This window comes from Temnothorax curvispinosus, unplaced genomic scaffold (genome assembly GCF_003070985.1).
Source record: "Temnothorax curvispinosus isolate PA1 unplaced genomic scaffold, ASM307098v1 QBEX01003113.1, whole genome shotgun sequence".
NCBI classification, from domain to species: Eukaryota; Metazoa; Arthropoda; class Insecta; order Hymenoptera; family Formicidae; genus Temnothorax; species Temnothorax curvispinosus.
Window position 1 is genome coordinate 1 of NW_020212893.1, and position 19,963 is coordinate 19,963.

The window sequence follows — 19,963 nt, forward strand, 5'->3', positions numbered from 1 at the left end:
ATTTGGCTATCCGGGGTTATATATACACGAGTTGTTCAAAAAGTTTTAAGCAATGCGTATACGCAAAAGTATTTCAAAAGGGTGGAATACATTCTTTTTTTTATAGATGGAATACGAAACTTTCGAAAGATTGTTATCAGAAGAATATATACAATTTTGACGTTACTTCTAAATATTGAAAATTATAATTCCGGCCGTAAATTGTAATTGCAAAGCGTAGCAAACTTTGATTCATTTTTCGCTTGCGAAAATTCAGATATTTAATCGAACATTCGAAAAAAAATAGAAATTAATGAATTAAAAAAAAAGAAGTCTGCAAATAAATATATCAAAAGAAAAATCTAAAACCTAGTTAACGCATACTTATATGCAATCAATATCTTTCAAAGTTCAAGGTACAGATACAGATTTTCGTTATGATTATCGTCGCTGATATATATTTCGCTCTTGTTTTAAAATAAAATAACAATAAAAAAATGTTACAAAAAGTTTTAAAAATCTCAAATTAAGATATTATATTTAATGAGTTCGTTTCCCCGTTGAAGATGTTTATTCATTTCGGGAGACAAATGCTGAGACATTCATTATATATGCGACAAATGTGATATTAAGACTAACATATCTAATCGGACTGCTTAAAGTAGGTATACTGATTTAATGTATATTTTTAGGCTGTACGACGACAATAACAATAACGAAGAGAGTAAACAAAATAAGAACACACTCACACACACACACACAAACACATACATATAATAATAAAAATATACATAAAAATAAAGTATATGCGTATTTATATTTAAATACAATAATCTAGAAAATTTTTTATAATATCAATACTTTTGTAGAAATTTCTCATAAATAATGATATTAATGATGATAATAATATCTCATAAATAATGATAATAATATAATAAATAGAGAACATCGAAATTATATTTAGCGTATTATATTTTTGATTAGAAAAATAAATTTATTATAAATGCTATTTAATTGAGGATGCAATAATAAAATATTTATGAAAGTCTTTTGTTTTGTTCGTCGCAATTATGCATTTCTTTGAATTCTATCATTATTTACAGTAACAATATTTACGATAAGGGCCCCTTGCCACCTTATTGTCCGTTGCTTTATCGTGCAACTGCACACTCTGCTTCCTCCTCTTTCTTACACGGAGAAGCTTTAAAGCTGCTTCACACTGTAAAAATATAGCATCGGCGTACATTCTTACCTTACTCACAGTGAGTTGCCTTTATTAAATATAATTTTAAGACAGTTGGAAGAGAGAAAGAAAGAGTAAAATTTAATAAATGCTTAGATAGTGGTGCTGTATGTTCTAAATTGGGGAAGATAATCAGTCGAGACAGAAAAAAGAAGAAGCAAACACCCAAACAAATACGAGCACAAAGTTTCAAGTCAGCTCCGATATCACTATTAATGTTTACGAAATTAACGTTCTCTATCTCTATCGCTTCTTCTTTTTACTAATCTAAAGCAAATATATATTTTATCACATATAAATCTCTCATTTTTCTTCTTTTATAATTCGACAGACTTCTCTATTTCGAGCAACACAAGTCATATAGTTTATCTTTTGCTTTCTTACTACATATAGTATGATATATTCATTATAAAAAAGAAGTGTTAAGGGATATTGAAAGTTTATTATTGGAAGCAAATTTGATTGAAAGGTCCATAAGGAATATAATCGACGCTTTGTGTCATTGCACGGACTTGCAGGCTCGGATTTGTATCGGTCTTAACTCGGCTCGTTACCATTCTCCACGAACGAGCCAAATTACCGTTTACCTCATTAAACTATTCTATTGTTACGAAAAACTAATCGTCAAGTTATTACGCGCAGAATGGTTGCAGTATAACAGAACTCTCATTCGTGGCGCAGCCTTAAAGTTCACCGCGCAGCTGGAAACTCCAACTCCGTTCGTCGACGCGCGGGTTGAGGGCGGAAGAGGGACGGGGGTGAGGGGAGGGCAAGACAAGCTATGTATGCACCGTAGAGAGGGTAGCGGTGCTAGCGGGAGTAGTGGGGAGGTGCGACGCGACGGTGCCGACGGTCGACGCGCTGCTTGCAGGCTGGCTCTAGCTGGCTCTCTCGTTAGCAGGGTTAGCAGCCCCGATAAATACGGGCCTGAACGGCATGGAGCAGCCGTCTCTCGGCTTCGTCGCGTCGCGACACCCGTGCATTTGAATCACACACGTCGGGCGTCGGGCGACGTCACTCGCGGAGCTCGGAGACCTCGGAGACCTCGGAGTGCCGCTCGCGCGAGTCGTTATCTGTCGTTAGCGCGTCGAGTCCGAGCGGTGGTGACTGGTGAAACAGTGCGGTGGTTAAGCGGGTGCCCGTCGGCGAGCGGGACCTAAGGCTCGATCCCGCAACGGCAAAAATCAGGCGCGTGTGCGTGGTGGTGGTCCTTGTCTCGAGTCTCGAGATCGTCGAACAACATCTGTGATTTCCTAGCGTCGGGAGGGTTACGCGGCCAGTCAGTCGCGGAAAAAGGAAACCCCGCGAGAGTTGTGTTCGGCTCGACCAAGAGAGACGTTTCTCCTCCAACGGCGTCTCGATGATAATCGTCGGCAGGCACTCGCGCCCGGTCCGCCCGCTCGTCTACACGTGCTGCAGAGCAGCCGTCAGCCGTATCGTGAGCCGACGATAGAGAACGCCGGCCCACCGATCTCTTCTCGTTATCGTTACGTTACGTTATCGAGCGCCGAACGGCGCGGCATGAGCGCGTAGATAATCCCGGGCTCTATCGTTTGTTTACGGCGTATATAATCGTCGTGTTTACGGCGGTGTTTACTCATCTCCCGTCGGAATTCGGAATTCCCATGCGATCGTCGCCTGATCGATCGCCGTGTGCGCGCGGATAAGAAATCAGCGAGAGAAATCGGTAACACTTGACCGATAAAGCGAGAAAAGAGAGAAAGACGGATACAGATATATTGGCGCGTGGATATCGCCGGAGCCGGGGCGGTCGTTTTTTTCTCACTTCAAGTTAATACCTTCCGGGTCCGGACTCCGTTCAAATGGTGGAACGCAAGCATCATCGGCGCACGATGGAGGACAGCGTTCAAGGGGCCTCGAGCGCCGTCCTCGAGGAGATTTTCTACGTGACGTCGAAGCGGAACACGTACTACAAGGTGAAGCTGACGGAGAAGGGCCTGAGTCTGCAGAAGGAGCACAACGGGGCGGCGAAGATCGAGACGATCGCCCTCGGCGACATAATCGGCTGCAGATGCATGCGGTCGAAGCGCAGGAACGCGGGCAGCTGCGCCTGCCGACCGGGCGCGTCCAAGTCGCAGATGAAGCTGGTGGAGTCGGCCGAGCTCTACCAGCACTGCGACGAGCTCGACACGTCGGCTTACCTCTACATATACGCGTACACGCTCAAGAAGACGCGCATGAAGGTCACGTTGAGGCGCGAGCGCACGACCATCACCCTGCGCTTTCGCAGCTTCGACAAGTACGAGGACAACCTGCGCGAGGCGAGCAGGTGGCGGCTGGCGATCAAGTGCCTGGTCGCCAACGTGCCGGTACCCAAGAACCTGATGAGCCCCAGCCACGGAAACCTGGAGACCCTGGTCGGAGGTAAGTGTGAACAATCTCGATAATCGGACCTTTCGTCGAAGATTCTCCTTCGCTCGACGCTCATGCATTGATCGTCTGGACACGGAGCGAAAAAATAAAGCGTTGATTAAACGATGTATTTTATACGATTCCGCGTCCTACGCTAGCTGGATAAGATTGTCGATACGAACGATAAAATATTCTATCGTTTTGACGATATCTGCTCCAAGTCAATTTCTGTCGATTTCTTTCAGGTAAATAGACCTTTGGTAGGTATACTCGGGGTATAACGACAATAACGGCATCCGGCGATACATCCGGTCGCACGTTTGAAAGGCGTAAATAGATTTAAAACAGATCTTAATCTGTGTTACATCACTGAGCAAATCCGATCTACGAGGTTGAAATATAAGCAACGATTAGCCGGTTGTTACGGAGAATATTTATTTCGTTGGTGTACCGAGTGGTATCTGCTAATCCCAATGTTGGTTGCTATATTTTCATCAAATATTTTAACTTGACGGAAAATTCCATAGAATGATAAAAAATTATATACAATGACTTAAGGTAAAGGTACCAATACCCGGACATGTACTTATATCCGGACACCTTTATTATTTATAAGTATAACGCGTATTAAAATCAAAGATAAAAGTATTTTTTCTTGTAGTTTGAAACTTAAGTTATAATATCCAAACGTTTATTTTCATAAATTTATGTTTTTTTAAAGGTATCCAGACACAGATACGTGTCCAGGTATTGGTACCTTTACTTTATAGCAAGAAATATGGACATATGTATTTCTTTCGTGAAATTAAGATGTTTAATAAATGTAGCGATCAAGAGAAAGGATTGAGATTTAGTAGATATACCACGTAGTGCACCAACGAAATAAATATTCTACGCGACAACCTACCATTTGCTGCTTGTATTTCGATCTCGCAGATTGAATTTTATATACGTATCGTTTAATCGTGATATGGATTATTACTACGTACTCGAACGTATGTAGGATAATTGAATCTATACTAGGAAATTAGTATTATTTATGTAGTTATATATTTGTAAAGGAAACACATTACTACAATTATCCGTTTCCCATGTTTTTCATTGTAAAACAATAATATATGCGTCATTCGCGTATCACGTTATCTTGCATTTATAAGCTCTGTTCTAGCATTTAAGTATATACGAATAAATGCTAGAAGATTATTTTTCATTCAGGTTTTACGCGTTTTTAGCGATCGGGTCAAGCACGACTATACAGCATGTTTCGTTATTAATGGTACAAGCCGGGTATGAAAGGGGTTCTACCGGTAGAAAAGTATAAATAAAAGTGTAAAATAACATCTTTCTGAACAAATTCTAAAAAAGCAAAAAAATTAGAAATATCTCTCTTCAAGCAAGCTTTCGTCAAACAATTTTAGTTGTGTCGTAGCTCTACAAATTCTTCCGTTTTGACAGCTTCTTTTCTCTCCCTTTTCTTATTTCACAGATAGGATAGATATTTCACAGACAGGATAGTTTTGTTCGTAAACTCAATAAACTCCATTGGAATGTCGCGGAAATAAAATAGTTCTTTAATTTCTCAGTCTGAAAACTAAAGAGAGATATTGATAACATATTTCAAGGATTTTCATGTATTTTTTTTTAGAGATAATATATTTTTAGGAATCTACATATATTTGGGGATTCTTTTCTACAAAAGCATGCGCGCGCACAAGTCTAGAGACAACTTGTTGATCTACATTTTTTTTTCTTATTGTTAGACCTTTAACTCATCTCTTCTTGCATCGCAAACTAGCGTCAGTAACGCGTGTATTATCGAATATATAATGATCACTTGTGCTCCCTACGTACAACGCTTTTGTATGCAAATGGCAATTATATTCAGACTGTAACGCGCACTTGGAAACAGCGCGTGTACCCTAGCCTAGCGATTAGTTCCCGCAGTATACCCGTTACCATAACTTCTTATGTAATCTCTAATCCCAGTCGTTATACGCGTATCGCGTTGTCCACGTGATCTCGCGATTTAAGTTTTAGCAATGAAGATATAAGGAGCACGTGGCCTAATATTTTTCTGGCGTCACATTCTCAGTTTACGTACAATAAGTGATAATATCTGAATGATAATTTCACAACCAACTTCGAAAACCTCGTAGAGATAGGGATCTTGGAAATAAAATATCTTTCCGAGATAGGAATCTTGGAAATAAAATAATACAGTTTTTCACAATGTGACATTTGGGGACTTCGCGGGCCGGGACTCTTCATAAATATAGGATGTTGTTTTTTGCAATGCAATATTTTGACACTTCCCTCCGAAACATTTAAAAGAAATATTGGATTCTTATTAAAAATGGAAATGACGACACGGCTTTGTTCCGCGAGTATGAGATGGAGCAATACCGTGATTGATAAATTCCCAGTTATTGCATACAATTTTTTAATAATTGTAAAATGTTTTTAAAAACGTTCACAAAACAGTTTGAAGATTTATGAGAAAGATTTATATGTTATACTGACACTGATTTTTACGTGCATTTTAGCGCGTTCAAAATCAATCTTTTTTAATGCTGACCGTTGCAATAAGAAGACGTTGTTAAAGAATTTATGATAAAGCAACATGATTAAAAGATTGGTTAACAATGGATTTTTTTTAAGGAATTGAATCAATCAATGGCCATAAAGCTTTATCAACTTCATCAACTCACTCAGGTGTAAATGAATTTATCGGCAATAGTTTTAGATAATACGTAAAATATCAATAGTTTCAACGTTTTACCTTTTTTATATCTATCCTGAGTTTTATCTGACCTGATTTCAACTGGTTGCATATGGACATACGTTTATTATCGTGTGTTTTCTTCGCACGTGTGCACCTTGAACGTGCAAGAAAAACTGCAGGTGAATAGAACACTTATGCAACGTTATTAAAAAATCATAATTGATAGTTGTTTCAGCTTTTTTTTTATAAATACGATTAACTTCGTCGATCAACATCGAGCATCATTCAGATAATAGGGAGTTTGTGCAATACCGTCTTTCAGATAAACATTCTTCAGATAACCGATCAGCTAGATCGGCTATAGATTGTTCGTACTCTGCACTCGTAACCGTATCTGAATTGTTCAGATACATTCACTATATGTATCTGAACAGAGATGAGATACGGTTACCGTGTCTGAAAGACGGTATTGCAAAAACTCCCTAATACCCTTTGCGCAATTACGATATCTCGTCAATTCTTGCATCGCTCATATGTTTTTATCACGCAAACAATACGCGGGACGTTGTTACGACCGGTATTCATAGTCGGCTCTTATATTTAAGACCGTCTTAAGTACAATCTTTAGGATGTCATGAACCAGAACCGTGTTAGCATCTTAAGACATTACTTCAGACGGTCTTGAAATAAGAACCGATTATGCATACCGGCCTACTTTGTGACTTTTGCTTGACCGCGAACGCTTGTTGCCACAACACCGCGTATCGCGCTGCGCGCATCGCGAAAAGAGGTGCTTCGATTGCGAAACGCTTCCGGGTTTTGATTTTTCCGATCTTCCTGTTGGCACACATTGGCAAGATTTCAACATCCGTATACGCGATTGATATCTTTCCGCGACACGCGCGCGCACACATACACACATATGCGTATACCGCGCGCGATATTCAGCATCATGCTGTCGTATACAGGCGTCTCGATCACTTTGAAGTATAAAGAGGAAAGTCCAGTACGCTGTTTTACTCGAGTTCGAACTTGAGTTTGCGAAATGATATCCATTACGGTAATAACGTTTTTGTCCTTCAATGCGACAAAGTCCGGTATTTTTTCCTGTTAGCCTCGGGCATCGAGTGCAGAGTACGAACAGGTTACAATCTAGCTGATCCAGCTGATCGGTTATCTGAAGAATGTTTATTTGAAGAATGCAGTATGCAAAAATCATCGATCAAGTAGACATTTATCTTGTAGACGTCGATTGTCACTTGACACATGTTGAATTCATAATGCACATGGTGTCATCGTCGAATATCAAAATTGTAGAAAAAATTTTAATAAATTTTGTAACACAATTAGTTTCTCACACGTTTCAGATGCGCATGTCGGTGGATTAATCTTTTCGAAATATTCGCGTGTATTGGCAGATAATAAATATCTACATGAAGGTGCGATACGAGATGTGTCACGTCGTCACGTCTTATTTTATGTGATAATCCGCTTTATCTTGTTCTTGATAACCCTTGAAGGCCGCTTAAACTTCGTTACAATAAGTTAACAGTTTTAGTTCGTTCTCCTTTGTATCGCAGTGCCGTATGCGTAATCAATGCTCTAATAGCGTCATAATTCTTAACTATGCAATGACGTCGGCGCTATCGAAAGTATCGGCCTATTTAAATACATACATAAGTATTTTGCCTGTGCTCGCTCGTTTTGCTCCGCGAACGCGGAAATGTCGGAAAAGATCGCGTGCTTGTAAAACGAATTACCGCGGCACGGGTTGCGTCGCGCTCGCGGTTACGTAACGCATTATTTACGGTAAACACTGATATAGAAGATTGAAAAAACAATAATCGCCTCTCGAAGCGATCCGACGTCGGGAAAGTTTTTACGAGAAAGCCGAGTGTTTGTGCGCTCCGCGTGTACGCGATTAACGCGTTTTCCAGAAAGCGATAAGTTCTCGGCTAGTTTCTTATCTCCTTGAATTTTGTTCGCGACGCCTTTTAAGTAAGTAGCCTCGATTTAAAAATAGAAAGGCCTCACTGAGCCAACGCTCGCGGTGTCCTTTTTTTCTCTTATTCCTTTTATGCAGCAGCGATCTATGCAAGTGGCGTGACAATTTATGCGCTCGAAGAAAGACGTGGGACACGTTAACAGCAAGGTTTTCCATCGCGCCGATAATTCTTGCTCGCCCGCATCTAAAATTTCTTTTAAATCAGAGATAACGAATAGTTACGCTCCGTTTGAATTGAACGAGTGATGTCGTTCAATCTTCTTATCGATAAATCGTAGATGTTGTGAGACAGCTAATCATGATTACCAATCTTTAATGTACATTCATGAAATGATAATTACCCAAAGAATTACGCGAGTCCCATTAATAGAAGACACGTACTTATGCTAACAGCAAAATGACTCTCGCGCAAATATATGTATCTCTCGACGTTTTCTATTATTTCTGTCGTTAACATGCCGTCATACGCTTTCAACATGGTCGCCAATCTTGCGCGGCTTACCGATAGCATAAAGAAAATATCGGATGTATATCATTTATCTTATTGTTGCAGACAATACATTATGGGATTGAACGTTTCAGGCTACTTAACATTAGATTGCATTTATCTTTTATCGCGAGTAAATAAATGATAAATTTAAAGGCAGAGCCAGATCTTCTTGAGAAGTAATAAAATTCTTTTCTAATCCTGTTTTATATATCATACACGATCTTTTAAATATTAATATTAATATTTAATATTAATATTAATATTCATATTAATTTAACAATATGAAGTTGAGGATATAAGCGATTGAGATTGGTGACACGTGCGTGATCGACCTCTGACGGCTGCAAATTATAATTGTGAAATAGCAGAGTGAGGGGATTTTCTTTTATATTCTTCTTTGTTAAAGGTGGAAACGCATGAGCGTATTTAATATTTATTATTTAAATACAAAAAAGAGATTATTTATTATTTGTTGCTTCAGTAACTATAATAACTTACAGACGACTTTCTTTTGCAAAATATGCATGCTTTCTACTTACTGGAATTTGGGTAATAAATCAACAGTTGCATCAAGATGCGACTGTTATTTTTATAGATTACATTACTTGTATAAACACATTTGTATAAATTATAAATCCATTGTTGAACATAGGCGCTGATTATGCGCGATAAATTTTACACGGCGTTAACACGCTTAACACGGATGCTACGAAAAACTAAATTATGTCCTCTTAAATCAATCTTTTTTTTTACATCACGTGTTTCTTCACGTCTCGTCAGAGGAGAGATAAATGTTGATATTTGTGCGTCGTACATAAAAGACAAAGAACTGCTACCTATTATGCAATCATGATTAAACTGTTATTTATTCGGTGTCAAGTCATCTGTCAAAGTATATGTTCTAAAACGAATATATCAGCCTCGATATATGACAAAAATGTGTTGCGAACATCAATCTAATTCTGCGTAGGTATTTCGTAATTGTGTTCGCAGTTGTAAATGTATTGAAACATTAAAATTAAATAGCGGAACGTTTATAATTTACCGATTGCAGCAGAATGCTGAGAACTTTTTAAAGCCGGATTCTCGTTTTTTTTTTTTTTTTTCGAAAGTTTTCTCGAGGTGATAAAGAGGAACGTAATGCACTTTGCATACCGAACAATAGCAACTTTGTGCGACACAAGACGAGCTTTCTACGTTTTCTCTGGAAATGAGTATGACAGTCTGATAAGAATCGACGGATTCAGCGATAAGGAATCCATTGAACCTAAACATTTTATCGCTTTTCGAAAGTATCTGTTGTCCGAAGAAAGATTTCGAACGCATTGTTTTGAAAAACTGTGGTGTGCACAAATTACAAGACGAATATCTCGCATATGTTTCGGAATTGTTTGTCCGAGGAAGGTTTCTCGAGGTTGTTAGAAACGCATGCCTTTCAAGTAGCGGTAACGACGAAACGATAAGATATAATAGTAAAAAGGTTCTGGGACGAATATAATGCATAACTCTTGCATTCTCTCGCTAATGTTTCAGCGTGTCCGGGCGAAAATCGGAAGCTCCTGGTGCTGTTGAACCCGAAATCGGGACCCGGCAGGGGCAGGGAAACCTTCCAGAAGAGGATCCATCCAATCCTGTCGGAAGCGGAGACATCGTACGAGATTCACATTACCAAATGTCCCAATTACGCTCGCGAGTTCGTGCGCACGAGGGATATTTATCAGTGGAGCGGCCTGCTGATGGTCGGTGGCGACGGAATCGTCTTCGAGGTGCTGAACGGACTTTTCCAAAGGCCCGATTGGGAGAAGGCTCTGCGCGAATTGTCGCTCGGGGTGATACCATGCGGCTCCGGCAACGGCTTAGCGAAGTCCATCGCCTATGCCAAGAAGTAGGTCCTCCTCTTTAATCTCACGCGGTTATCGTCGTCTCTCGACACGGAATTGCATGTAATCACGTCACAATTTTCGGCTTAATCACTCGTGGATTATGACGTGTATACTTAATTCGAATAGAACTCACGTTTCATTATCGGTCTCGTTCCACGAAATGATTCATGTGAAACACGATGTCGATAAAGTTTTTTTTTTCGAAAGAACTGCCTTGCGTGAGAAAACGCAATTGCCGATTATATTATCATTCCAACTCGAGCGTTGCTCAAACTCATATATCAGTATTAAACGGATTATACATTTTATGATCGAGAAAAGTCTTGCACTTTTATTTGATCTGTTGATATCTCGATAAAGTTATGGCTAAAGGTGTGTCACGGTCTAAGAATAGGATGATGTTTCAGAGAGCCATACGACCGCAATCCTTTGCTTATCAGCGCGCTATCGGCGGTCAAATGCAAAAGGACATCGATGGACATCGTGCGTGTAGAAACAAGGAATCAGATCCTTTTCTCGTTTCTGTCGGTGGGTTGGGGTCTCCTCGCCGACATTGACATAGAAAGTGAACGACTACGCGCTATCGGAGGCCAAAGATTTACCGTATGGAGCGTAGCGCGCCTAATAGGATTGAGAACGTATAAAGGCAAAGTGTCGTATTTACCTTGCAACAAGGTCCCTCCGACGGAAAATATGGAAAACGGCAATATATATCACAAGGATTATGTCGCGGAGAACATACTGTCGCATTCGAGAAGTTACGGCGACGAATTGGACAGGTAATAATCCAGCGTAATGATTATAATGGATTTTTTAATAGAATGTAATGAGACAGATAACCGCATGTATTAAGGCACGACCGGCAGCGTGACCGTTTGTCGACGTGCCACGTGCCAGATATCAATGATGATTTCAAAGTACACGTACAAAAGTTCTATCATCGATTCTTTCGAAGCTCGTATATTTTATATATTTGGAGATACAAAGAAACTGAATCTGTGTGCTCGAAAACAGTGTTACTGTAAGTATGCTGTGTGTGTATTGAATTTGAAGTATATATACACACTGCATATTCGAGTTCAATAATTTGCTCCTAATCTGAAAATATTTTCGATAATTTTACACAAATGCTATATATTAAAGGAAAATGATATATTATGTATACCATTTTTCTTCGCTATTTATTGAGCTTATTTATGAGAAAAAAATATAAATGTAGGTGTTGTGCCAAACCAGAATCGGAACCAAAAGGCTTCTACAATACTTTCGGTGAATCATCGCACGATTTAAACGGTTGCGACGATAACGACGTGATAACTGAGAACCTGAATCTCGAGACGGAAAACGAGAGGAGGCACAGACTTGATAGTTTCTACTCCGCAACATCGGCGAAGTCAACTTATTTCAGCACAGGTTCGGTCTCGAGTTATCACAGTATGGAGGACAATGATAGCACAGAGATTGGTATGTTGTTAAAATCGAACGTACCTCTATTGAATTTATAATATCCATAATGATAAATCTATATCGTTAAGGTGCAGAAAACATCTGTAACAATCAAGTTATGTATGGGCCGTCATCTACACTTCCGGCATTAACAACGCAACTCTCAAATTGCTGGACAACAGTTCAAGGTAAGGCAATTGCTTAAATAACGAAAGTCTTGTACTGGCATTTCGAATTTCGGACTTTTGAAAATTTTAAACAAATTTCTTTTTTTATCTGCTTTTCTTATAAATATACGTTTAATTAAATTTTTTACCGAAGTATTTAGAAATTATATAGGCGGGATAAACATTTGAGTTGTAACATTTGTAGCTTATAAGATTCGTTTATGAAAGATGAGTTCAAAGACGTGTATTTGTTGTAATTGTCATATAATATAGTCGTATATATACGGTGCCAAAGGTTGTCGCGTAATGCATCACTTATTAACCCTTTAACTCCAGTTAAATTCGAAGTAACGTCACGTACCACTTAATAAAACGCCGAATGAAATGGATCATACTTGGAAAAAATATTTATAATGTAATGTAGCACTTTTCAGTTGCGTTACAATGCTCAATATGTATGATGCATTGGGAAAATAATTTCATAGAATTTTTATACTGTCCTTTACAATGCATGTAAATCAAAGACGAATTTTATGGTGTGTTTATGTATACACAGAAGGTTTTATGCTTAAAATTGCAGGAGAATTTATAATGGTACATGCAGCTTATCAAACGCATTTGGGCCAGGATTATTTTTTTGCGCCACGTGCTACATTAGAAGATGGGATTATTTGGCTTTTAATAGCTAAAGCCGGTATCACACGGGCCAACTTAGTACAAGTAAGCTATGTTATAAAGCAGGATAAAGGAAGAAAAAGAAAACAGTAGGCTCATGTAACACTCGTATTCGCTTATTAGTTTTTATTAGGCCTGAGTAGCGGGACTCATGTGACTTGTCCTGGCGTTGATATGATACCTGTGAAGGCATTCCGGATAGAACCTATGGAAGGAACGAGTGGACATATAACTGTAGACGGCGAAGAAGTTGATTATGGACCGCTGCAAGCCGAGATATTCTCTTCTCTAGCATCGGTGATGACACCCTGACATAAATGATAATCATGTATATTCAACATGGTGATATCAACAACAAAATCAAATAATCTTCGGATATAATCCTATGAAGGATTTGTTCTAGGTTAGCTTAGAGTAAATTAGTTAGTAATACCAAACTGTTAATATGTATTAATATCTTATGAAGGTATTTCGGATTGTAAACTTTAAATTGACAATCTATGTAGGCTGTTTAAATCTCAATCTATTAACTTGCGATGCGCTCGCTCAAGAAGAATTCTTTTCCCTCCTTATAATGAAGAGATCGATAGATAAATATATATACATATAGATATTATATATGTATATAAATTATTTATTAAGCTAGAGCTGGACGGGTTAAATCTGTTGCATTTTAATAGATACATTTAGCTATTTTGTAAAGTTTTCTATCAGTTTGTACAGTGTATCTATACATGCAACATAATGATATTATTTGTGCTCACTATTGTAAACTATATAATATTACGCGTAAGATACTATATTTTGTTACCATGTTAAATAAATTAATGAATTGTGTTTTTTTACACAAATATTTTGCGAATCAATACTAACCAAATGCATCAGAAAAGTGTAAACTTTATTATCACATTTTAATACGTTTGCGTCTTACATCTAACGCACAGTAAAAATGATACTGCATTGTTTACGGTTTGATATGTATGCTGCATAAATAAAATAGTATTTTAACGATAAGTAACATGCCGCAGCAATCGGTTTGGTTACATACGAGCTGTTTTATTACTTTTATTTCCATGTAAAAAGAATAACTCATGACGGGAAATAATAAATCGTACAATCACAGAAATTAATTACGTACGATACGTATATCATTCTTGGAATGCACAAATATTGAGATTTAGTTCTCCCAATTAAATTTCCCCTTTAATTAAAATCAGTGTTTCTTTTTTCATGCGCGATGTTATACTTAATAAACGCAGTTGAGGTTTGAAAGCTGTTTTATTAAACCAAGCTTTTTCCGTTCCCGGATTTTTATCATCTTTCGTCACTTACATAATCCTAACTCGATATCATGTACAGTTACATTTATAGTTTCGCCACATTTTCTCGTGGTAGGAAAGTACTGCGATAGTTTGAAAAGTTTGGGAATCGTTTCACTAAAGTGTCTGTTAAAGAGAGCACCACATATACGATACACGCGCATCCAGGAGCCAGCGACGCTTCGTCATCAATTTGTGAGCCTGTTCCTGACCTCCTCAATTCATGAATAATCAATTCTAAATGCGATAAATCTCAATGAGAACGGTGAACGCGATAAAAACACGTATACATCTTCTTCGGACGCAGTCAAATCAATCTCCAAACGCGTCGTAATTCATTGAATTGATTAAATTTCGTGCTCATTGTTTACGTTATAAAACAATAAATGATAAGATCGATCGCTCACTCCGTTGCCGCATTTCAGAAACGCGACTCATACAACGCTCCGTGACACGTGCAATGTTGGGGGATTTGCCTCGGTATTAATATTCATAAGGAGATATTTTTGGGTAACGGAAGGCAAGAGGTTGCCGTTTGTGTTAGGTCTACACGTATCGTTTATTATTCTCTCTTTACAACAGCGAGTTCGTGATCGTCGATCGTCGTCGATCGACCTCGTCTCCTTTTTCCCCTCTCGCTTTAAACCTCCCTTTTGTACGTGGGTCTCCGTATGAGCGTCACTCGAGTCGATGACGATGAAAAACGGATGAAGTATGAGAAATGATAAGGAGCGAGGGAGTTTATGGATCAGTCTCTTTACACAAGCTGAGTAAAACAACAATGAACACGGAGAGCACGGTTCCCCAACAGGCGAGCGCCGGTCGCCGGTCGTGCCGTGCGATAAAAATTGGACACGCAAATCCCGCGATTTGGCGCGGCGACGACGGCACGGCGCGTCGCGTCGTGAGAGCTGTCGACGACGACAGCTCGAAAAAGACAAAAAAAAAAGAAGGGACAGAATTGTAGCTCGTTAAGATAATCTTAAGTAAAACTATTTATATGCATGTACGGGTGCGTCCCCGAGACCGTCGCCGTTGTACGCTTGCATCAACGGATTCTCTCGCACCAATTCGGTAGCGAAATCGTGACAAAAGTAACGACGGACAATGTAAACCTCGCATTGAAAATTGTTTTTACTTCGTAGCCCAACCAAGTTGGATCTACGTGAGAAAATTCGTGGTCGGAAAGATCGCGAGAAGTATCGCGCGCGCCGATACAAAATACTTCAGAAGTCGCGTTTCCCTACATCGGCGCGAGAGAATCCCGTAGATCGATGAAATCGGCGATAACTCCAGAGCATTTTGTGTGTATACATATCCGTATATATACTATAAACATAAAAATGCCCTGGCCGATCCCTTTCCGTTTCCCTCGATCTTCTTTTCGTCGCGAGGCTTCACTACTCCCCAGACTTCACATACGTCCCGATTTTGGACACGGTGTGTGTGTTGTCTGGGTCGCCTACGGAATTGATAACAGAATCGCGAGTCATAAAGACGTCGTACGTGTCGTTGTACGTTATCGCGAGGAAGAATTCTACGGGAAAGCTTTTTGCTCCGACTGAAAATTCAACGAACGATTGTCTCTTGTAACTCCCGTTACGGAAACGATTCCTCGAACAAGTCTGGCAGTTTATCCTGAGGAAATCGATTTCCGAACGGGCTGAGCGATGGCTGTATATACAATGCGAAGAATAATGATGAATTTTTTTTGTCATTTTAGTCGCGCTAGAACTCATCGATCAACGAAAGGTCGATCGGCCGCTGTCCCGAGGATTCCGAGGGTCCTCGAACGATCGGGGGAAGAAAGCTACGGGGAAGGATATCGGCCAAGGCAACAATCGCAATATTCGTACGCAGCGCAGGCGGTGTATATACAGAGTCCACTGAATTAATATTAAAAATGGAAATATACGCAGAAACGTAAAATTCGGAGATCTGCGGAGATAAGTGGGTTCTATCACACATCAATTTTGGCGAAACGGCCGAAACGTCGTCTCCCCGCGGGTCGCGCGAGCGACACGCGCGCGAGCGCGAAAAAAAAAGTCCGGGAAGAAGGAACCGAGAGATTCGTAATAACGGTGACGGTTCCCGCGGAATTTCCCAATCGAATAACCGGAGGATCGGGACAGACGCATTTATCTCGGTTTTTTTTTTGTATCCGCTGGTCCTATCGCCTCTGAGATGACAAATTATTAATTCCGAAATATCAATCAGCTCTCTTTCTTTTTAAAATTTATCGTACACACGTACACAAATGTACACTTACATACATACACGCGTATGCACACATACACACACACATACAAACGAGCAAATTAAGTGCATTCGCATTCGAGGCGCTCCTCCACGCTTCTCACTTTTCCACACGTTTCACAATCGCAGTCTCTCCGCACAGAAGATTACAGAATCGATCTCGGCTCGGCGATCCATTTCGCCTCCCGGCGAGGCCTGCTTTCGAAATTTATACTAGCTGCAAAATCGCACGGGAATCGCGAGAGTACTTACTACCTAAAATAATCCCTACGAATTTGGACTTCGAGCGGCGAAATTCTTTCTCTCTCTTTTTTTTTTCCTCTCTCTCTCGAACGATAGGGACTACCAACGCCGTTGGCACGTGTGGACGCTGTCGTTTGGGTCTCTTTCGTTGTGAGAATTATATCGAATTACGAAATTATGAACACCCCGCGAAAATGACCTCACGTTACAATATTGTCGAAACTATATTTATCTATAACGGTAGAATTTATTACGAACACGTTGCTGGTACGAACATTTTGTGATACGCGTTGCACGCTCTTATACATCGAACTAATAATCGTCAGAAACGATCGGCGCGCTTTGCTTTTGCCTCAATCGAGCATAACGCTATTAGGTGAACAAAACTGCCGACTCCATAAATACAATACTTTTAGCAAACAAGCGGGACACCTTCCGGCACGCAACGAATCACGATGTATTCTGTATTCGACCAACTAGCACTCGAATTTGTGTTTTATAAAAAATCGAAGAAAATGGATCAACCTTTTCGTGCGTATACATCATTCAGGCGCCGTAAAATAACGTTGTGTCTATAAAATAAACTTTTTGCACTTTTCGTGATCGCGAAAAATCGACAACAATCGAGTTGGTCTCGTCTTTTCTCGATTTCGGCCAACGTTACGGCGAAACAATTTTACAACGCGTTATTTAACGTGTTATATGAAATACAAATTCCAAACGTGGTCGAAATTATCTTTACAAAACTGGTCCTGTTGGACAGCCCGACCGATCGGAGAACGTTTCATTCAACAACGTAGAATACTCTAAATTTACAAGTAACAGCTCGCTAATTTAATGCATTGGCTAAAGCGTTTTCGCTCGCGCGAGCGTTTTTTCCGAGGATTTTGATTTCGGTGAGAGACCGAAGGCCAAATCGGGGTTATCACACGAATCTCCGGATTGCGTAAAGTGACTCCGGGAACGCTCGATCACGGTTCTCCTTAGAGTTCCTCAAGTTCGAATAACGTTCGCCAACAACTTTCAAGCTGAGTACGGTGCGCTTTTCAAAAACATTCGAGTCAGTGCCTAAGAAGTTTATTGGTAAAAAAAAGTGAATTTAATAATTTATAAGTATAAAAATTATTTTGACCATAATAAGTCTATAAAACAAACAAGAATAAAATATAAATTCGTCATTAGCAGAATTGAAACATAGGACGGACATATGAAAAGTTGTCTAATCGGTGGTAAGCTCTTACTCGAGGAACTCTTCGGTTCCCCTCGAGCAGTCGAGGACGCGCCGTGGGTGAAGAACGCATCGCGAGTGCCGAGATATAATTTCCATTGTCTCGCAATTGAAATCTCATAACGAAGAACACTAGAATATGCCGCCGAGAGCGGCGACGCGACGGTGGAATCCGCTCTGGAAGTAACACGCCGAGCTTCCCTCGAGCTCGTTATCGCACGCTCTGTAATCGCCATACAAACGGTAATATAACGTATCAACTATATGCGCTACGCTGGATGTGTATGTGTGTGTGTGTGTGTGTGTGTGTGTAAGTGTGTAAGGATATTAATACGTTAAAAAAGGGAAGGGAGGGCAGGCGGGCGATGAGGAGGATGTGGGAGTCACATAATATGTACACACGATACTGGCAGTATAACTTTCGCCTTCTTACGATCTCCCTCGTCGCGCGGCGCACGTTCCGCTCCGATTAGACGCGCACGGACGCGCCGATTCGACACGCACGGCCGAACGAAACGTGAACTTCGTGTTTCGCGATAGCGATTAATTAACTAGACAACATCTCCCTCGGCTCTGCGGGACGTGCGGGGGAACCCGCGCTTCGTCGCGGCGATTAAAAATCCGCGCGAGCCGGCACGGACTTACGCGCGGCGTTAACTTTAACGGCTCTCCTTTCCAAACTTTTCGATTTCTACGCGCGATAGGGACGATCGGCGCGATCGCGAGTCGTGTTCGCCCCGCGGACACGTGTAGAAATCAGGTGTAAACTCTCGTACAAAAAACGCTGCGAAGTCGCAAAGATGACGCTCCCGATGTTGGAACGCGTGGTCAATCGCCTTAAATGACTTAAATCATTAGTAACGCACCATCGGTGCGACGCAGTGTCCTTTGTTTATCCTACTTAATACGGTAAAGGGAAAGAAACGGCAACGGATCGTCGAATCGTCTCGCATCGCTTTAGGATCGTTAAATCGAGATGAGCATGGGAGAATCTAAAACTCGCAAAACGCCGCTTTCGCGCATTTAAAAAAAAAGAAACTTTTTCATCAATAATAAACAACGCCACATTTAATTAACATCGCGCGGTAATACTCTTTCGAGGGCGAATCTGGAAGCATAGAACAACAAGATTGTACATAAATCATCTAGGGCCTTTTTCTTAAATGACAAATTTGAGGGGGAAAAATGCTCGAAACTCTCGCTTTTCGCTATAACGCTGACCTGATAAATATCAATTTTTTTCAATACAAACTAATAAATATTAGTTCTCATATCAGATGTATGACATAAAACAGCACTAGTGATTTCTTTTTTGTGAATAATGAAACCTAGGAAGTTATATTTAGCCATTTCATCACATTATCGCTTCAAATAGGTATATCGATAAATCTATATACAGATAGATATAATTAGTTACCGTCTATAATGGGACTTACTTCATTGCTACGTATATATAAGGAAAACAAGGTATATAATAAATACCAGGTCAGGGTTAGAGAATGCAATAGCACATTACAATCCCACGGTTTTTGCAGTCTTTACAATTCGCTTTAACTAAGGAGGATATATCCCCAATCTACGTTTGTGTTTCTTTTGATCTTATGTCCATCTTTTCGTTTTATGAGAGATTCCGCCCTAGATTCCGCCCTTGTATTTTCGTGCAAATTAGAGATCAAGCTGTAGAAATATGCACCAAATATACGCCTCTTCAACTTCTTACATTCAAATTTGACAAGCTATTTGACTTTTTGCTTCCCCTACGCCATCTCTTACAAATGTGGGAAACGCTAAAGTTCACGCTTTATTTCACTTTCAGTAAGACATGGATGCGTATGCATGCAAACACAACGTATGAAACGATTTCGTTGAAATTTCGTCACGAGTTTACCGATACGTCTCCGCGAAATTCGCGTGTGAAATAACGCGCGATGACA

The 19,963-nt window shown here is 40.0% G+C and overlaps 1 protein-coding gene across 2 annotated transcripts; it reads left to right on the forward strand.

The window, feature by feature from the left end:
• The first annotated feature begins 2,064 nt into the window (after positions 1 to 2,064).
• Positions 2,065 to 15,251, forward strand: LOC112452240 (sphingosine kinase 2-like). 2 transcript variants are annotated; one of them, XM_025012361.1, is made up of 7 exons: positions 2,065 to 3,607; positions 10,346 to 10,697; positions 11,103 to 11,474; positions 11,915 to 12,159; positions 12,237 to 12,329; positions 12,889 to 13,028; positions 13,107 to 15,251. In XM_025012361.1, the coding sequence occupies exons 1-7, from the start codon at positions 3,046 to 3,048 to the stop codon at positions 13,293 to 13,295; spliced, it is 1,953 nt and encodes a 650-aa protein (XP_024868129.1). In that variant the 5' UTR covers positions 2,065 to 3,045; the 3' UTR covers positions 13,296 to 15,251. The 2 variants fall into 2 exon arrangements, with proteins under 2 accessions (XP_024868129.1, XP_024868128.1); XM_025012360.1 differs by having other exon boundaries at positions 2,067 to 3,607; positions 12,231 to 12,329.
• Positions 15,252 to 19,963: the final 4,712 nt, after the last annotated feature.

Coding starts and splice junctions, on each gene's coding strand:
- LOC112452240 (XM_025012360.1), top strand. CDS start 3,046: ATGGTGGAACGCAAGCATCATCGGCGCACGATGGAGGACAGCGTTCAA. Junction 3,608..10,345: donor CCTGGAGACCCTGGTCGGAG/GTAAGTGTGAAC, acceptor CTAATGTTTCAG/CGTGTCCGGGCGAAAATCGG. Junction 10,698..11,102: donor TCCATCGCCTATGCCAAGAA/GTAGGTCCTCCT, acceptor ATGATGTTTCAG/AGAGCCATACGACCGCAATC.